The sequence below is a fragment of the Capricornis sumatraensis genome, chromosome 2 (genome assembly GCF_032405125.1).
Source record: "Capricornis sumatraensis isolate serow.1 chromosome 2, serow.2, whole genome shotgun sequence".
NCBI classification, from domain to species: Eukaryota; Metazoa; Chordata; class Mammalia; order Artiodactyla; family Bovidae; genus Capricornis; species Capricornis sumatraensis.
In genome coordinates this window covers 215700345-215718049 of record NC_091070.1, presented here as the reverse complement: position 1 = coordinate 215718049, position 17705 = coordinate 215700345, and the positions used below count along the sequence as shown (strand labels likewise).

The 17705-nt window shown below is 54.7% G+C and overlaps 1 protein-coding gene across 2 annotated transcripts in view; it reads right to left on the bottom strand.

Annotated features, from left to right (window-relative positions):
• AGAP1 (ArfGAP with GTPase domain, ankyrin repeat and PH domain 1) overlaps positions 1–17192 on the bottom strand; it is a 566367-nt gene extending 549175 nt beyond the window's left edge. For both annotated transcript variants that reach the window (XM_068962986.1, XM_068962992.1), the window contains exon 1: positions 17030–17192. In XM_068962986.1, the coding sequence (XP_068819087.1) occupies positions 17030–17192 (163 nt within the window). The remainder of the gene's footprint in view (positions 1–17029) is intronic.
• Between the last annotated feature and the right edge of the window lie 513 nt (positions 17193–17705).

Here is a 17705-nt window from a genome sequence, read left to right as displayed (position 1 = left end):
AATTCGGGTGCCTTAAATTTAGAGCTGTAGTTTCAAGCAGTCTGGAATCAAGGTGTCAGATCTCGTTTACTCCGGTGGAATTTTCTTAACCATGCTGTTTGGAATCTCTCCCTCCTCCCGCCTGGAAACTTGTCACCACAGGCCGCCAGCTGGAGTTCTGTGTCCTCCCAGCATGGTCCATGCCACCAACCATAGCAATGGAATAAAAGCAGGCTGGCAGGTGCAATGTCCTCTGCAACCACTTTCAGGAGAAGCGCACAGACCACGGGGAACTCCCAGCCCCCATACAGAACCTGGGCAGGTCTGAGAGGTTTCCTTTCTGCATGATTAAAACATCCCAGAACTTCCCTGAGCTGGTCCAGTGGCTAAGACGCTGGACTCTCAATGCAGGGGGCCAGGGCTCAATCCCTGGTCAGAGAACTAGATCCCACAGGCCGCAACTAAGAGTTTGGTGTTGTGCTAAAGATTCTGTGTGCTGCAAATAAGACCTGGTGCAACCTAATTAATTAGTTTAAAAAAACTTTTTTAACAAAAAAATCGTAAGAGGAGGGAGCAGGTCGTGTTAGTGTATGAGTCCCAAGTTCAAATCTGGACTCAGCCACCTTTAGGTGTGGATGGATTTGGGGCAAAGCTTTAAATCCTCAGGCTCCTGGCCTATAAATGGGGGTTTGGACCACCTCTATCCTAAAGGACACACTGCATGTTAAGTCCTCAATGGGGAGGGGGTCCCCACGCAATAAACAGCGGGTGCTAGGATGGCTTTTATTAAGGAAGGGAAAGAGGAGAAGCCAGGAGGGTGCTCATGAATGTTTTATAGAAATTTCTGGAATCCAGAGCAGGCGCAGCTGTCAAGGAGGCGTCCAGGCAATGGTGTCCCTTACAAGGCAAAGCCACACCGGAACAGAGCTGTGCCCCAGGCCCACGGGCTGAGCCAGACCCTTCCACCTGGATGCCCGCTGAGCATCCACTGCCCCAGGCTGGCTTCTCCCGAGCGTCCTCGCTGTGCAGGGCATTTTTAAGTACCTGCTGATGTCCTCTGTCCCCCCGAAACTAATCCATAACTAAAGTCTGAAACGGAGCCACTGGGGCAGGGTGAGGTGGTGGGGGAGGGATGTGGACGCCAGGCCAGCTGGCCTGGGTGTGAGCCTGGCCGTCCACTACCAAGTGACAGATCCCAGACAGCTGCCTCCCCCCACCCGGGGAGGCTTTCCAGGCACAGGAGCCGGGCCCAGAGAGGACCACGCGTGATCACAAACGGTCCCCCGACGGAAGAGCAGGAAGTTCTGGGGAAGGGCTCGGCTCCAAAGGGGTTGGCCCAGCACAAGTGTGGCCTGGCTGCCCGGGGAGGGGGCGCTTTAGGAGAAGACTCAGCAGGATGCTGCTCCCTTCCAAACTCAGAGGAAGGGCCGGAACCTAAACAGCAGGGATCATAACACACAGAGCAAAGAGCGAGGAGACAAAGTGAGCTGCTGGCCAGGGTTCGGGGGTCTCTGTCCACTGCGCCCAGGCCGGCCACCAGCCCCGTTTCCTGCCCCTCTCTGCACAGTGAGAGCGGCAGAAAGGGGACCACGTGGGCTTCGGTCACGGAAAACACGAGGAGGCCCTGGGCCTTCAGGGGCTTCGAGTCTCAGGGACCCTACTCGTGTGGACGCAGCTCCTCCCGGCTCCTAACCAAGAACGGTCCCGGCAACAAGACATCAAGCCTAGAGAGAAACTCGCGGTCAAATAAACTTAAGTTTCTGAGGAAAAGTTTCATTTCCGGAAAGCTCCAAAAAGGCAATCTCAAAGTCATCACTCTTCAAGTCATGGGTTGTTTGTTTTTTTATTCCAATACTGGAACCCAGGCTTAAAAAAAAAAAAAAATCCCTGTATCTGAATCTAAAAGGAGTTATGTAACAACGGCCAGTGTAACAGTGACCATGGAAAATGGATCTTCCAGACACGAGCTTCTGGAAAAGTTCGCTGCGGTTGGCTTGTACACAGTATCTTCCTACAGGATTCCCAGGCAGCGGTTGCTGAAGAATCAACGTGTGGTCACGGCAGTCTGGAGAGTCCTGCCCCAAGGCTTCAAGACACGAATGCCAATTTAGACAGTCCTTGTGTTTAACCAGTGATCGCCAAGGCTACCAGGGGTGACTCTGGGAATAAAACAGAACTAGGCCACATGCTCCCGTCCCCTTGGGAAAAGACACCCTAGCACGCCCACACCAGCACCACACTCACCAATGTAATTATAAATCGCATTACGTTTCTACGGGAGAGACATCCCGGGAGAAGGGGAGGGGGGACCAACAGGGAGCTCAGCTACAAGGGTGAGTGGGGTGACCTCCCCAGGTCCCTGGGGCTTAAGGTAAGGTCACACAAACGAGTGGCATTTTTTTTTTAACACGTACTTTTATTTATCTGTTTGTTTCTGCTTGCACTGGGTCTCTGTTGCTGCATGCAGGCTTTCTCTAGCTGTGTTAAGTGGAGGCTGTCCTCTAGTTGTGTCTCCCAGGCCCCAGAGCACAGGCCCAGCGGTTGTCGCACACGGTCGTGGGTGCTCCATGACACGTGGGATCTTCCTGGACCAGAGATCAAACCCAGCTCTGCTGCATTGGCAGGTGGATTCTTTACCACCGAGCCACCAGGGAAGCCCCTACAAGTGGCTTTTTAACATGTAGAGGGAGCCAAGCCATAAGGAGAATTCTGGCAGCCTATTGTTGACATGGACAAGCAGGACATCTGAAATCTCCTTCCACCATGAAAATGCGTGAGGGAGACTGGGCCTTCTTTTTAACCTAAACTGTTAGACCAAGAGGACCCTCACCCCATCAGCAGGTGACATGATGGACTATTAAGCTCTCTCCCACTTTGCAGGGAGAGGCGGTCCCCGTGAGCAAGTGAGACGAGAAGGAGGAGGAAAGGGCGGACACTCAGGGGGTGTGGAAGGTCACCCCCACCCAGACAAGCAACAAGTGCATAGGTGGCCACTCAGGTTCATCCTGCAGTGAGTTCCCCTCCCTAAAAAGCCTGCCTGGACTTTGAAAAGTTGAGGCTGACAAAGTGGAGATTAAAAGCCAGGGCTCTGGCTGGGTATTTGAGACCCCACAGGCTCAGCACGTGGAAGCCTGGTTTGGAAGCAAAGACAGGGCGGTGGGCTAAGACGGCCTGAAAGCCCAAGTCAGGGGAGAACAAAGTCTGACTGGCCGGTCCAACCTGGGGGCATTCTGGAGTCAGTCCGTGCTGTGCAGACAGCGGCCGTGGGGAAGACGGCGAGAGGGACTTCCCTGGGGGTCCAGAGGTTAGGACTCCATGCTCTCACTATCGAGGCCCTGAGATCCGTCCCTGGTCAGGGAACTGTGATCCCACCACAAGCCTCACAGCACGTCCCAAAAAGGGGAAAATAAAAAGGAGGTGGGGGAGAGATGCTGAGAGACGATACAGGGACAGAATATGCTGACTCAATTCCTGGAAAGGCCGCGTGGTCACAGGCCAGCTCTGGGCAGGATGTGGAAAGAGCTGCAGGGGGTCAGACGAGGAGGAGGAGGAGGAGGCTGGGACGGCTGGCCCTCTGTGAGGTCATCGCTGGCTCAAGAACAGCCCAGAAGACACGCCCCACGTGGGCCCAGTCTGGGGAACAGGAACTCGGGGGCCTAATCAGGTTCTGTAATTAACACTGTAATTAACACTGCTGAGTCAGCAACCATGGGGCCATTCAGCTCCCAGTTCAGCCTGGGATGTACCCGGAACTCTTGAAGCAGAGAGGTGATGACAGCTGAACTAGACACCCAGCACACAGGCCATGCACGCGTGCGCACACACACAGACACACAGACACACACACACACACAGAGGCGCATCACTCACACCTGCAGCACTGACCCTGTGCTCACAATGACGCTGGTGTGCCATCTGGATGAGGGACAGCTCCACACCTGCTTTCACTCTCCTGGCCGAGTCGGGGGAACGAGAGAGAGATGTTGGAGGTTATCCTCATGGATGGGGTTCCTCCTGCTGCCCCCTGTACACCCCCAGATGTCGTAACGAGGCCTTCAAGACTGTGACCCTGCACAACGTCATTCTGCTTCCAGGAGGTGTTCACGGTGCAACACGATCCAGCAAGAAAATGCCTGTGCTCCATGGCAACACACGGGCTGCTGCAGAAACCAAAGTCCTGGACACAGAGGATGGCAGGCCATCCCCGCAGCCAAAACCAGCACGGCCCAAAGAGGGGCTGCCCTCCCAAACACACACGTGGTCGGCCACAGGATTCAAGTCAGAGCTCAGTCCGAAGTTTCCCTTTGGGTTCAAGGCTGAACTGTATCAAGATTAACAACAGAGATTTTAGAGATTATGTAGAGATTAACTCCACATAAAATAGACAACCAACAAGGAAACACTGTATAGCACAGGGAACTATGCTCAGTATTTCCTAATAATCTATAAGGAAAAAAGATATGAAAAAGATTATATATATATACACACACATATGTATAAATGGACCACTGTGCTGCATACTTGAAATTAAGACAACACTGCATATCAACTATACTTCAATAAAACAAAAAAAAAATTAAAACAAAAAAAGATCAACCACAACAACCATGCTTCCAAAACACAGGTCAAGCCGACTGCTCCAGCAGAAGATCCTTCGTGTTTTGCTGCTGTTGTTCAGTCGTGTCTGATCTTTGCGACAGCTAGGACTGCGGCACATCAGGCCTCCCTGTCCTTCACTATATCCCGGAGCCTGCTCAAACTCATGTCCATCGAGTCGGTGATGCCATCCAACCATCTCACCCTCTGTCGTCCCCTTCTCCTCCTGCCCTCAATCTTTCCCAGCATCAGGGTCTTTTCCAATGAGTCAGCTCTTCACGTCAGGTAGCCAAAGTACTGGAGCTTCAGCTTCAGCATCAGTCCTTCCAAGGAATAGTCAGGGCTCATTTTCTTTAGGGTGGACTGAGTGGATCTCCTTGCAGTTCAAGGGACTTCGTATTTGATGCACAAGTAAGAAGCACCTTGTCCCTGCTGGGTCTGCACCACACCTGGAATCTTGACACCACGACATCAGGATGATACCGCTTCCAGAAATCCTCTGGATTCCAAACCAACGTGGAACTAGCCTAGGAAAGCTCTGCATTCTGTTACAAATGCCAGCTGAACGGTCATGCTCTGGATGGAGAGAGATACAACGCAAGCAGAGAAGCAAAGCGATGGGTATGTAGGACTTCACCCGGAACATTCTTTCAACTCTTCCATATGTTTGAAATTTTTCAACACAGTATGTTCAGCAAAAGATCCTTCCTGACTTGTAAACACGACTTTCATCTCTCTTAATAGCAAACGTCTTGTTCACACAAATCCCAGGCCCCAGGCTGTGGGACACAGACGCCCAGAGTGGGTGCCCACAGCCCACCCAGTGGGTAAGGGCTCCGCAGACTCAGGTGCGGGGTCTCCCTTGCCGTTCCCTGAGCTACACCCAGCGCCCGGGTGTCTCCAGCAGTGCATGCAGGGTCCCATCGTTCCAGACCACCCAGAGACTCTTTAATATCCAAGAAGGTGATCTGGAAACCAAAAATCCTGAGCGTGATCCCCCTCAACCTGCATACCTCACCAGAAGCAGAAGTTCGAACTCTAGGAAAAAAAAAACAAACACAGGCTCTGAAGTCAAAGTCTAGAACTCTGAGCCACTCTCAGAAAAGCGGCATTCCCACACGTCCAGACCCCGCTCAACAGCCAGGCAGGGTCGCCACGACTCTCAGAAGCACATGACCCAACTGCGCCCCACTGCAAGATTCTCCTGCCAAGCCAGTTGAGTGAAAGCATTTGGGGCTTGGGATGTTTGAGGGGGAAACTCTAGATTTAGGCAGTAGGCAGAAAGAGATACGTAATTTTCTTATGCCCCAATATAAGATGATCAGAAAAGCAAGTCCAAATTGAGAAACTAGGATAAAACTGAAATTTTTTTAAGTGGGGAAAAAAAAAAAAGTTTTTGTGTGAAGACAGGGAGATTTCTTTGGGCAGAGATGAGTTTTCCAAAGCCTCCTTGGGAGGTAAGAGACCGAAGTGTCCTATCAATGACCACTCCCCACTCCACCCCACCCCCAGAGGCAAGCGCTTCCCATCTTCTGGGGCTCAAATGGGGCTTCCTCCAGGAGCTCCTGGCTTCCCTTGTGGCTCAGACGGTAAAGAGTCTGCCTGCAGTGTGGGAGACCTGTGTTCAATCCCTGGGTCAGGAAGATCCCCTGCAGAAGGAAATGGCAACCCACTCCAGTACTCTTGCCTGGCTACAGTCCAGGGCATTGCAAAGAGTCGGACACGACTGAGCGACTTCACTTCCCCAGGAGCCCCGTCCAGTCTTCCCAGCCCAGTGCACACCCGGCCTGAAGCCCGCGCCCGCCCTGACTCACACAGCGAGCAGCCTGCTCATCTCTGCACTGCCAGCACGTGGCCTCCGCCCATCTGTGGACTCGAGCCACCAAGTGAGAAGATACACACCTAACAAGCCGAGTCGGAGGTGGAGACAGGCCCCAGCGGAGCGCCACGGGACCTGCGCTCTGGGCCAGGGACAGCCGTCCAGGAGACTAACCGACGGGGTGAACAGGACCTGAGGGGCCACCGTGGCCCAGGCTCAACTGCACAGGTCCCCCTTCCCCTGAAAAACAATTCAGCCCCTGGCGAGAGACACTCCCCAGGGGCTGTCGTGCCCCTGACACCCACCAAAGAATCTGCAGAGGGGGAACTGATGGCCCGTGAGGTCCAGATGCCGGCCCCCTAGCCGGGATGACAGGCAGGGTGACTCCCGAAACCATCCATCGGAGCTCCCCCTGCAGGGGCTGCGTGCTTCCTCTCAAATCCTGGTGCCTGGGGAACCGCCCCTGGTAGCTGAGCACCCCTCCCGCCCAAACCTTTGGAGCATCTGGAGGTGGAACCCTTCTGCCCCAACACGGTCCCACTCCTGCGTCCCCAGGGTCAGACCTCGCTCCCTCCACCTGGCGAGTTACAGGCCCCTTCGCGCCTGCACCTGCCTCTTCGGGGGGCGCACCTCTGTTTCCCTCCTTGCCCCCCTGCCCCGGCCCCCACCTTCCCTCAGAGCAGCCCAGCTCTGAACCTGCCGGCCACTCCCCACCACCACCGCAGCCACCGCAACGTTTCTGTTCTGCCCAGCAAGCCCCGAGCATCACCACCCCCCGCCCTGTCCAAACGGAAATCCATAATCAGTAGTTTCCCACAGCCCAATACATAAAAGCGCTCCCAGCCTGCTCTCTGGGGCTCACAAGGCTCTTCTCCGTCCGCCCGCCCTCCCCAGGTCCCTGCCGGCTGCGGAGATGGGGTTCTGGATGGTCCATTCCTACGACCCACCCTCCCCGAGAGCCTCAGCCCTCTGCCCGTGTCCCACCAGCCTCCCTGTCCGGTAACCCCTCTGCCCCCATCTGTCTACCCCAGTCTGGACCGGTGTGGCCTTCTGGGCTAGTTCCCACTGCCCTGGGAGAGGCACTCCGGGGGCACCCGTCTGCCTGCACCCCAGAAGCAAAAGACAGCGCCCCGCCCAAGGTCCGCACGCGATAGCATCTCCCCGCCCAGACTCCTCACACAGGCCGCTTCCCACGCTTGCTGAACAAAGTGAGGGGAAGCCCGGCCCTCCCAGCCCCCATCCCTCAAAATAAATATTTGCCTTGGTACTGCCACTGGAGACTTCTCAAGGCACACGGCCCTCTCTCTCCAGCCCCAGGGTCCTTACACACTTCCTGGGTTGATTGTGGCCTTTTTTGGGGGTGGGGGGCGGGTTGTGCAGGGCAGCTCCCAGAACACAGTAGGAGGAACAAAGAAAACAACCCCTCGAGAGTAACAGAGAGCTGTAGCTTTCTTCCCTTTGCGTCTCCGCATAATCGCCACAAACAGCAGAGACTGACCATTCAGACCGCAGGCCAGTCTGAACCCAGAGCTGCAGAAGGCGTTTCCCTTCAGACAGCAACATGGACAGGCGGGCACAGGGGCGTGAGATGGACTCCAGGGGCAGGAGGGGTTGTCTGGACTCAGCCAAGAGAGCCCCCACTGACCACTGAGGTCAAGCAAGAGCCCGGGAGAGCTGCGGGGACCCTGGGGGTTGCTCCGCATTTTCAAGGAAACCATTTCCTGCTGAAGGGTTGCACCCTCACTGCTCTGTGTATGAAGCTGTAATCATTCCACTAACCAGGAATGAAGAGCCCACAGACAACCCTAACTCTAAAATCTAACGCCTGAGACAGTGCCGGAAACGTATCAGGCACTTGACTGTTTCTGGACAAACAGCTGGAAAGAAGGCAAGGGAGGGAGGCAGGCAGGAGGCAGCCTCCATCCTGAGGGTCTGCAGTGTAAACCCTGAACAGCAAGGAAAGGTCCCTCCAGACAGGGCTGCCGACAGAGCGGGTTCGGAGCAGCTTTGCTGACCTGGGGGAAGGGATAACAGGACACTAACCACCCCCTCACCAAAAGGAACAGGGACACCAGAGGTGTCCTATATTAGGTGCCCTAATAGGCAGGCCTATTCCCACAGCCCCAAACAGGAAGCCACCCAAATGCCCATCGCTGGGAGAGCAGGTGAGCAAGCAGAAGCAGCCACCTCCAACCACACACAACACAGAGGGGTCTTGCCCTGTGCTGGCCAACTTCGCTGTTCTGATCTGGATGCAGGACATACCCACGTGGTCAGTTTGTGAAAACACCCTCCCTTAGGACTTGGGCATCCTTCTAGATCTACGTTCTATGCCCCCCACCCCCACCCCCCAAAAAAATGAGTCCCAAAAAGCTACCACATCTAAAGTGGTCTCAATACCTCCAACCCCCAAATTCCTAATGGTACAATAATACACAGAAAATCAGAGATCCAGGCTTGACGGTCCAAAGTAAAACTGAAACAACCATTTGTTTGTCTGAGACCAGGTTCACCAGCCTGAACTAACAGCAGCGGTGTCGGGACAGGAGGAAACCAAGGCACTGCTCATGGCAGAGCCCAGATCTGTAGAAACTGCAGCGAAGGGCGGGGCAGGCAGGCGGGATGGCCCACGGAAGTGCCCTCCCTGGAAAATGGGCCAATCTTCCCCTCCAGACAAGGATCCCTGGAAACACAAACAGCAGAGTTTCAGCCCACTCCACTCTCTCCGGACCCACTTCTATTTACCTCATTACAAAAGCGTGCCCGTAGTCACCGCATCTATAACATCAACTCTTGCTGCAGCAGCAGTCACGTGGAGAAGGTGAAGGAATAAACTCAGGAAGCTAAGGGGTGCCTTGCTTTGCTGCAGGCACTCATGCAAAAGAATTTTCTAACTCCTTCAAGTATCCTCAGTAGACCTGGTATAGCGTGTCCATACTAACTAAAAATGCATTGAAATAAGGCTAAACCCACTTCCTAAAAGATCCTGTACCCTCTTTAAGACTATTATCTGAGAATCTGTTAACAGGAGCTTTGTGTGCTAAGCTGGAAAGCAACATGGTTCTATTTGCAAGGGCCTGCTGGATGTTGACATTTCTGAGACCAGACATAAATCGTTCGTGAACACGGCCGCTAATTATTTGGAATGCTTCTCCCAGAACCATGAAAAGTGTTTCCCACCCTTTCAGAAATAAATAAATAGATAAAAGGCAGCTTCGAAGCATGATGCTAATGACAAGCAGACAGTGTGAGCAGTTTTTAAGACTACACAGTTGCTTGTGTAGAAACACTGCACAAATACTCCAACACTGCAGCCCAAAAAAAGACAATCCGAATCAAACAGCGAGAGAAGTGTGAAAATTGCAAATGAGCCCCTGGTTAAACAAACACACCAATCTGTTCCCGGAGAGCTCAGGGTGGCCACCTGTTCAGGCTGGTGGCGAGTTCTGATTACCAGCGGGAGAAACAAAACGGGAGTGATGCCAGCAACCCCCCACCCAGCTCAGGCCCTGGGCCCCACCCTGCAGCCTATATTTAGTCTGCTCTTTATGGAAAATGTCCCAACCTCGCACACAGACAGCTATTTGGCTGGTTACTCAAAGGGTCCATTAACAGACCTCTTCTGCTGGCGCTGGTATCTTCTCTCCTTCCCTCCTTAGCTCCCAGGTGGAAGTAAGCCCCTCCTGGCCTGGGTCAGTCATGGGCACAGGCACAGGGGAGGGACGGGACCCACGACAATGCCAGCCCTGCCCCTGGACAGGTCAGCCTTGCAGCCCCATGTGCAGGCTTCCCATACCACAAAACAGGAGAGTGAAAGTGACCCCCTGGCTCTCAGAGGCCCAGAGCTCCCAGAAGGACGTGGCACAGGGGAGGCCCAGTGCTCAGACACCCAGGACAATCACAGATGCTGCCGAGATTAGAGACAAACATCTGCAGGGTGCACATTCCTTCTCAGAGCCAGGTGCTTAACAGAGCGGAGGAATTACGTGGCTAAGCACCCGATCAGAACCCCGAACCCTGGATTTTAAAAATAACTAAGCCTGATCGGCTTTGCCAAACTCAATCACTTAGGCCTCAAAGAATCCGGAGTGTTGGGCCAGGGGTGGGGGGCAGGGGACAGGGGTTTGCTTGAACGCTGAGAAACCAAGAGACAGGACCAAATCAGTAGTTAAAACCAGCCCCAGTGTCACCAATGATAAACACCTGCAGGGCACACAGGGGAAAAAAAGGATGCAGAATAAGGGATTTCAGTCTTAACAAAATAAAAAGCCAGCTGTGGACAAAAAACAGAGGCAGCAGTAAGCAGGGCTCCAGGCTCCCCCGTGGAGGCTGCAGCTCCCTCCTGAGTCACTTCCCCCAGGGCCCCCAACAGCCCTCTTAAGCTGCTAATAACAGATTGCTCTCCTTCTTAGGGAAACGCCCTCTTAGCAGCAAAAGAACAAACACAAGGATGTTTCACCTGCCAAATTATCACAACAAGTGAATACGGAAGAACCTCGCTGAAACATACAGGAGATTTCCCTAAAAATCCACCATCGCAAGACAGGAAGGGGAAGTCCAGGGAACCCCAGACGGGACTTAGTCCTGAGGGACTAAGGAGCATGTGGTTTAGTCGCCAAGTCTTTTCCAACTTCTTGGAAACTCCAGGCTCCTCTGTCCATGGAATTCTCCAGGCAAGAATACTGGACTGGGTTGCCATGCCCTTCTCCAGGGGATCTTCCAGGAATCAGACCCATGTCACTTGTCTCCAGCACTGCAGGTGGATTCTTTACCATAAGCCAAAGGGGAAGGCCCGCCCTTGGCCATGTCCATCCTCCACCCACCACGTTCCTTGCAGGGCACCTTGATCAGCATCATCGTTGGAGGCGAAGTGAACATGGACTTGAACCCATTCAAACCTGGGCTTCAATCCCTCCTCCACTGTGTTTAAGCTGAGTCACCAGAAGCAATGGCCAGGGCTGCTGGCCCCCACCGGTGCCCCACAGGGGAGGATGAGAGGACACCTCCTCCACTGATTGAGAGCGACGCCCAGGGAAGGTGCCCAGTCCACTGCTGGACTGCCCTCCCCTCCCTGACCTTGCTTCTCAAAGTGTGGACCCGCAAGCCAGCATCCTCTGGAAACTTGTCAACAGCACGCTCTCTGGCCTGCTCCAAACCTACAGAAGTAGTAACTCTGCTTTCCCAAGCCCTCCATGTGATCTGACTGCACACTGAACTTCAAGAATCAAGACTCTCAATGTTCCACTGAAGATACCACACTGTCAGCCACCCAGACCTGTCACTCATTCGTCCCTATCAATGACACAGACTCTGCACCTGACCGGCAGAAAAAGCACCACCCTCCTGCAGACAGCTGGGCTGAAAAAGGTGCCAGGCTTCAGCAAGGAAATCTTTCTCTTCCCCTACATGCACTAGAAAAAAAACTCATTGCTACCCAAACAGCACACCCAGGTTAACCACCACCGCCTGACCGCAAAGCACCCTAGTCCAAGCATCTGTGCTCTCGTGACAAGTTTCAGAACACCCTCTCTGCATGATCAACACCGATCAGATCACCAGTGAGGAGCAAGAGGCCCCAAAAGCCAGAAAAAACGTGAGACCCTCCGGCAAGTCACACCCTCGACAACTCCTGGGCATCCTCCAAGGGCCAGACACGACACACAGCATCGCTGAGGAGATAAAAATGTGCATGACTTGATTTCCTCAAAGAAACCCCAGTCCTCAGGCTGGACTGGTGTAAGGAGATGAGCTTTGTTCAGAGAGCTGGGACAGAGCCTGGGAGAGACCGGGAACACGCTGATCCCAGCCAGGTGGAAAGGACGCCTGGATTCTGGGAGGGTCAGAAGCCATTAAGGTATGAAATTTAATTCGGAAGGGACAAACAACCACCTGAGAATTAATTTTAAGGAGGAGACTGTGATACTCATATCAATAATTAGAAGTCCCCATGGTTATAACCTTGATGAAGCCTGAAATATTATGAATAAAGTCAATAGTACTGAAGAAGAATTATGCTCACCTAACGGCAGGGAGAAGGTATTTGTTCCCTAACCCTGCAACCAGATTAAATAAATTTCCATAGGAAAACAGGCTCTTACAACAGTTTTGCTGAGGTAAGCAACTTCACAGAGAACATAAGACCTCCAGCCACTGGCAGCGTCCGCAAACCCTTCTTCTCTTGGATAAAGGAGGGGGTGGGGGGCACAGGCTCGGATGGTTTGTACATTCGACTTGTAGGAACTGTGAGTAACCAGGAGTCCCGTCACTCGCTCAGAAAGGGCTGGAGAGTCAGCCCTGAGGATGGTCAGCCCTGCTCATCTCTTTCGAGCAAGTTTCCTACCCTTTCTGGCTCAAAGTAAAGAGTGAAAGTCGCTCAGTCGTGTCTGACTCTTTGCAACCCCATGGACTATACAGTCTGTGGAATTCTCCAGGCCAGAATACTGGAGTGGGTAGCCTTAACCTTCTCCAGGGGGATCTTCCCAACCCAGGGATCAAACCCAGATCTCCCATATTGCAGGCAGATTCTTTATCAACTGAGCTATGAGAGAAGCCCTCTGGGCCTCAAAGGTGGCATCAACGTCACGGGATCATCACAAGACGGATGGAGACATGCAGGTCAAGCACTTAGCTCTCTGCTGTACACGATGCTCAACAGAGCGGCTGCACCACGGGAGGAAGGGGGGGGCCCCTGTCCCATCTTCCCAGGTCCCCCACATGCCAGAGCTCCGCCCTTAAACGCCCCCCGTGAGTGCCCTGACCCGGCATGTCAGGCACAGTTCTGTTGAACGCCGGGACTTCTCCAAACCCTCAGAGGAAGCCACACAAACCACCAACGGGGCCAGCAGGGCACTCAATTCCCCCTGAGCTGCTGCCTGGTGGGTGTGGAGGCATGAGACCAGTCAGGGGCTCAGCCGTAGGCCGGCTGAATAAGCTGGCTGGGTTGTCATCCGCAACGCTGTTCAGCTGCTGGCAAGCTGAATTACAACATGCAATCGCTAATAGAGGCTTTACCCATGCAGGAAGAGCAAGCTTTTTTATCTAACAAGAAAGGCAGCTGATGCGTTTACCTCAACCTCATCAACTCCAGATGGGCTTTTTCAAGAAGAACCAGAGTGGGGACCCTAGGCAGGATGCTCACCCTGGAGACAGCTGGTCCCAGCTCGCTTCCAGGCATGGAGGACACCTGGGGTGCCAGGCACACCTCTGGGGGACACCCCAGAAAACTGATGGGGTAAATCTGAAAACGGGCAATGCCTCCTTAAGACTCCAGATACTTGAGGGAAAAAAATACATCTCTGCCGCAAGTAAATTTTTGGAAAAACTCTTTCTTTCTTCTTTTTTGGCAAGTGAATGGCAACCCACTCCAGTATTCCTGCCTGGAGAATCCTAGGGACAGAGGAGCCTGGTGGGCTGCCATCTATGGGGTCGTGCAGAGTCGGACACGACTGAAGTAACTTAACAGAGGCAATGTTTCAAAACAAGACTAAGCATTAAATCACACTTCCCGTGCCTTCAAACAGGGTCACAGACCCGACTCAGGGTTGGGATTCTTGGCAAGCCCTTTCAACTAAAATCTATACAATTTGGTCCATCATTAAGAGATTTTCCAATCCAGACTCTCTGGGAATCACTTTGAAAACAAGCACGAGCCGAAACTTCCTTCCCTTCAACAAGCCCACTCCTCTCTTCCACAACAAAAATGCTTCAAGGTGCCAGAAAACAGGAAAAGTTTCTGTAAATTATGACACAGTCAAATGCTGAAATGTTATGCCAAGGTGAAAAATCGTTATCCTCAAAATTTTTCATAACATGGAAAAGTGCTCACATTGCGCCAATCAAGTAGCTTTGTAAGTATGACTCCAATTCTGTGCATACACTCACCGAGACAGAAAATAAAGCCTGGCTGGACATCCTCTAAAATGCAGATGATGTTCCCTGTTCGTTGGGACAAGCAATTCTTAAAACAATTGACTCTGACGCACACAGACTTTAAAATTCTATGAGGTGTACATTTACCATGGTGCCATCCTCACCTCCCAGGTTCACAGGCAGGGGCAGATACGTGTGTGCTCCTCAGGGCTACTGGGATGCTCCGGAGCGCAAGCTCGGTTACTGCACGGAGCTCTGACAAACGCGTCTACAGTTTGCGTACCCCAGGGCCATGCTCCCCCATCTGGGGTGAGGGAAGAACCCATAACCCATGCCCTACACAACTGCACCAAACTGCTTCTGCGTACTTCTCCTGTCACAGGAAAAATGTCCTGCCACAATTGATCAATCTTCTCGGCTTCCAAAATATCAATGGCGCAGATAGAAATCACAACTGCATCTTAAAGCTGGCACAGAGTGGGGAAACAGTTCATTATAACAACGAATTTCATTAGGAGGAGCAGCAGAAGGTGGCCGGGGAGTCAGGGAAGCCTGCAGACCTAGGTTTCAAGGATCCTTTGGTTCAGACTCACCTCTGACCTCAGTCAAATGTTCAGGAGGTCATTAACCTTCCCTGAAGCTCCATCCTCTAGAAAATCAATCTGGCCCACATTCTCCCCCAGGGTCGGGACCGCCACACAACGAGCTTATGAATATAAGAGCATACTTACTAAAGTTCTTCTATACAAATGAAAGGTGCAATCATTGTTAATAATGCAAAAAAGGGAGGCATATCTGAATGATTCTTAGAGCCCCGTTAAATAAACCGCAGCCCTGACACAACACAGACATTCCTTTTTTTTTTTTAACAGAAAAAATAATAGCCTTGTCAAAGTCCCAAGCAGGATTCATCACTGATTCTGAGTCTCATCAACAAACGACAAGGCTTCCAGCCAAGGAGGAGCCTAAAGTCTCAGTGTGTACAGGCAGACAGACACTGAGCTACCAGAAACCATCATCGAGGAACCACATGGATTTTTGTTTTTGTTTTTTCCAAAAAAGAAGAATGAAACCACATCCTCTTGCTAGAAAGTCAAACTGCTGCGTGGGGAGCGCCTGAGACCCCAGAGCTGGGCTTCAAGATGAGAAATGGACCCGAGGCAGCAGGAAGGACGCTCTGATGAGGTCTTTGCACGGAGACTAGGCGCTCTCGGCCAGGCGCATCCAATGCTCGTTACCAGCTTTCTAAGAGTTTCATCAGACTCCCGTGGATGCTGCCAGGAAACAGCGAGAGGAGCAGGGGGCCTTTCACATGAGTGGCCACCGCGCCGGAGCCCGGACCCTGGAGGCACGTTCCTGCCAGCTTGCCCAGCATCAGCGGCCCTGCGCTGGTCCCCCAGGCCTCCCACAAGTCCTGCCAGAGGCACACAGGAGCCTCTGCCTCTCGAGGAAACTGGAAGCATCTTAAATGGCCAGCGGGGCAGCAGGTGCTCTGACAGCCAGGCCTGCAGAAGGCTGGAGCACCATCCAGATCCTTCCCGGAATTAGCAAGTCCCCTATGGAGACAGGGCAGCTGAGCTGGGACGCAGTTCAAGTCCATGGGGCCGCCAGATGCCAAGAGCATCGACACCGCCTTCTCCATCTAACCGGCCAGGTGTCAAGCCCAGCCACTCTAAGGTGAGCTGTGCAGGCTGCACGGCACTCAGGCAAAGTACCCCCTGACCCCAAGGCCAATGCCCCCTGCTTCCAGATGGACCGAAGCTGGGTGATGCCTAAGCTGGGCTTCGGACACACTCCTGGCCAGGCCTCGGAACATCCTCAGCATTCCCCAACAGCGGCCAGAGGGACTCTTGCTTGGGACAATTCTATATTACAGACAACTCACCCTTCAGACCTTTTACCATCACTGGCCAACAGCAAGAAGAGGGGGAAGCAAGGGGATAAGCTGGAAGCTCAGTAGCAGAGAAATAAGAACCACAGGGATCCAGAGAAAACACTGGCCCCAGAGAGGCAGAACTCCGGGCACCTCTCCTGAGGCCCTCTGCCTCACCCGACCTGCAGGAAGGGTGGGTGGCATCCCAGTGCCAGCCGTGTGAAAGTGACTCCCCCGCCCCCCGAGAGAGTTCTTCTGATCTGATGCAGGATGTCGGTGGGAAACACTGTAGAGGAAACCAGCCTCTGCGCAGGAGCAGGTGGGTCGGACCTGAGGTGCTGTCCGTACCCGGGGCTGGTTCTCCGCTGGGTCTAAGTTCCGTTGCCTCCACTGACTGTGCCCCCGAAATGGGCAAACACACCAAAGGGGTTGGCCCTACCCTGCGGAGGAAACCTGCCAGCCAGAGCCTCGCCCCCAGCAGCAGCACTCTTCCAAAGACCTCTTCAACGTCTAGCAAGACGCTCGGCCCCGGCCTAGTAACCTGTCACACGGGCCGGGGGCGCCAACCGCTCCGGCCGCCCCGGGGGCTTATGGCTGGGCCGGGTCACTCGGGTGGCCCAGGACGCGGCCGCACAGAGTCACTTTCTCAGCGGAGACTCTACAGCCCATTAGCACATTATCGCCGGCGATCCATCTCTGGCGGCGCGCTCGCCGGCCCTCTCGGCCTCCCCCTCCGCTCTCGCCCGGCCTTGCGGGGTGAGAAGCACCGCAGTGCCCACTCGGCGGGGCAGCCGCGTGCCTTGGCCCGGCGCGTGTGTACACACGCACGCACACACACGCTCGCGCGAGCGCGCGCCCGCCCTCCAGAAGCCCCACGGCGGCCCGGCCCTCACCTTCGATGGCGATGACGTGCTCCCGGATTTGGCTCTGCAGCACCGGCTCCTCCACGCGCTCCAGCAGCTCGTAGATGGAGTAGATATTGGGGTGGACCGACTCGAAGCGCTGGATCTCGGCCCGGATGGCAGCCGAGTTGGCCAGCTGCTGCTGGTAGTTCATGGTGCAGGCGCCGCGCCCGGAGCCGCGCGCCCCCCGCCGCCGCCGCCGCCGCCGCCCCGCGCCCCGGGGCCCGCGGGCCGCCGAGCCCCGGGCGCCGCAGCCCCCGGGGAGCCGGGCCCGCCGGGCGGCGGGCGGAGGAGGCGCGAGAAGAAAGGAGCGGGCGGAGCAGGCGCGGGGCCGGCCCGCCGACTCAGTTCATGGCCGGGACGCGCGCCCGGCGGGCGGGCGGGCGGGCGAGCGAGCGGGCCCCGGCGCCCCAGGTCAGCGGGCCCCCATGGAGCGCGCCGCGGCGGGCGCGGCCGGCCCCCGAAGGACGCTCGATCGGGCGCCTTCCTGTGCCGCAGTCGCCTTCCACCCCTAGGCGCTGCCCCGCCGAGCAGCCATTAAAGCCCAGGCGGCCGCCGCGCTCCGAGCGCCGGGGCCGAGGGCCGGCCCGGGGGCAGTGGCCGCGCCGCTCGGGGCTCCCCGGCCGCGGCGTAAGTCCGCGCGCTGCGTCCTGCGCCGCCCGGCGCG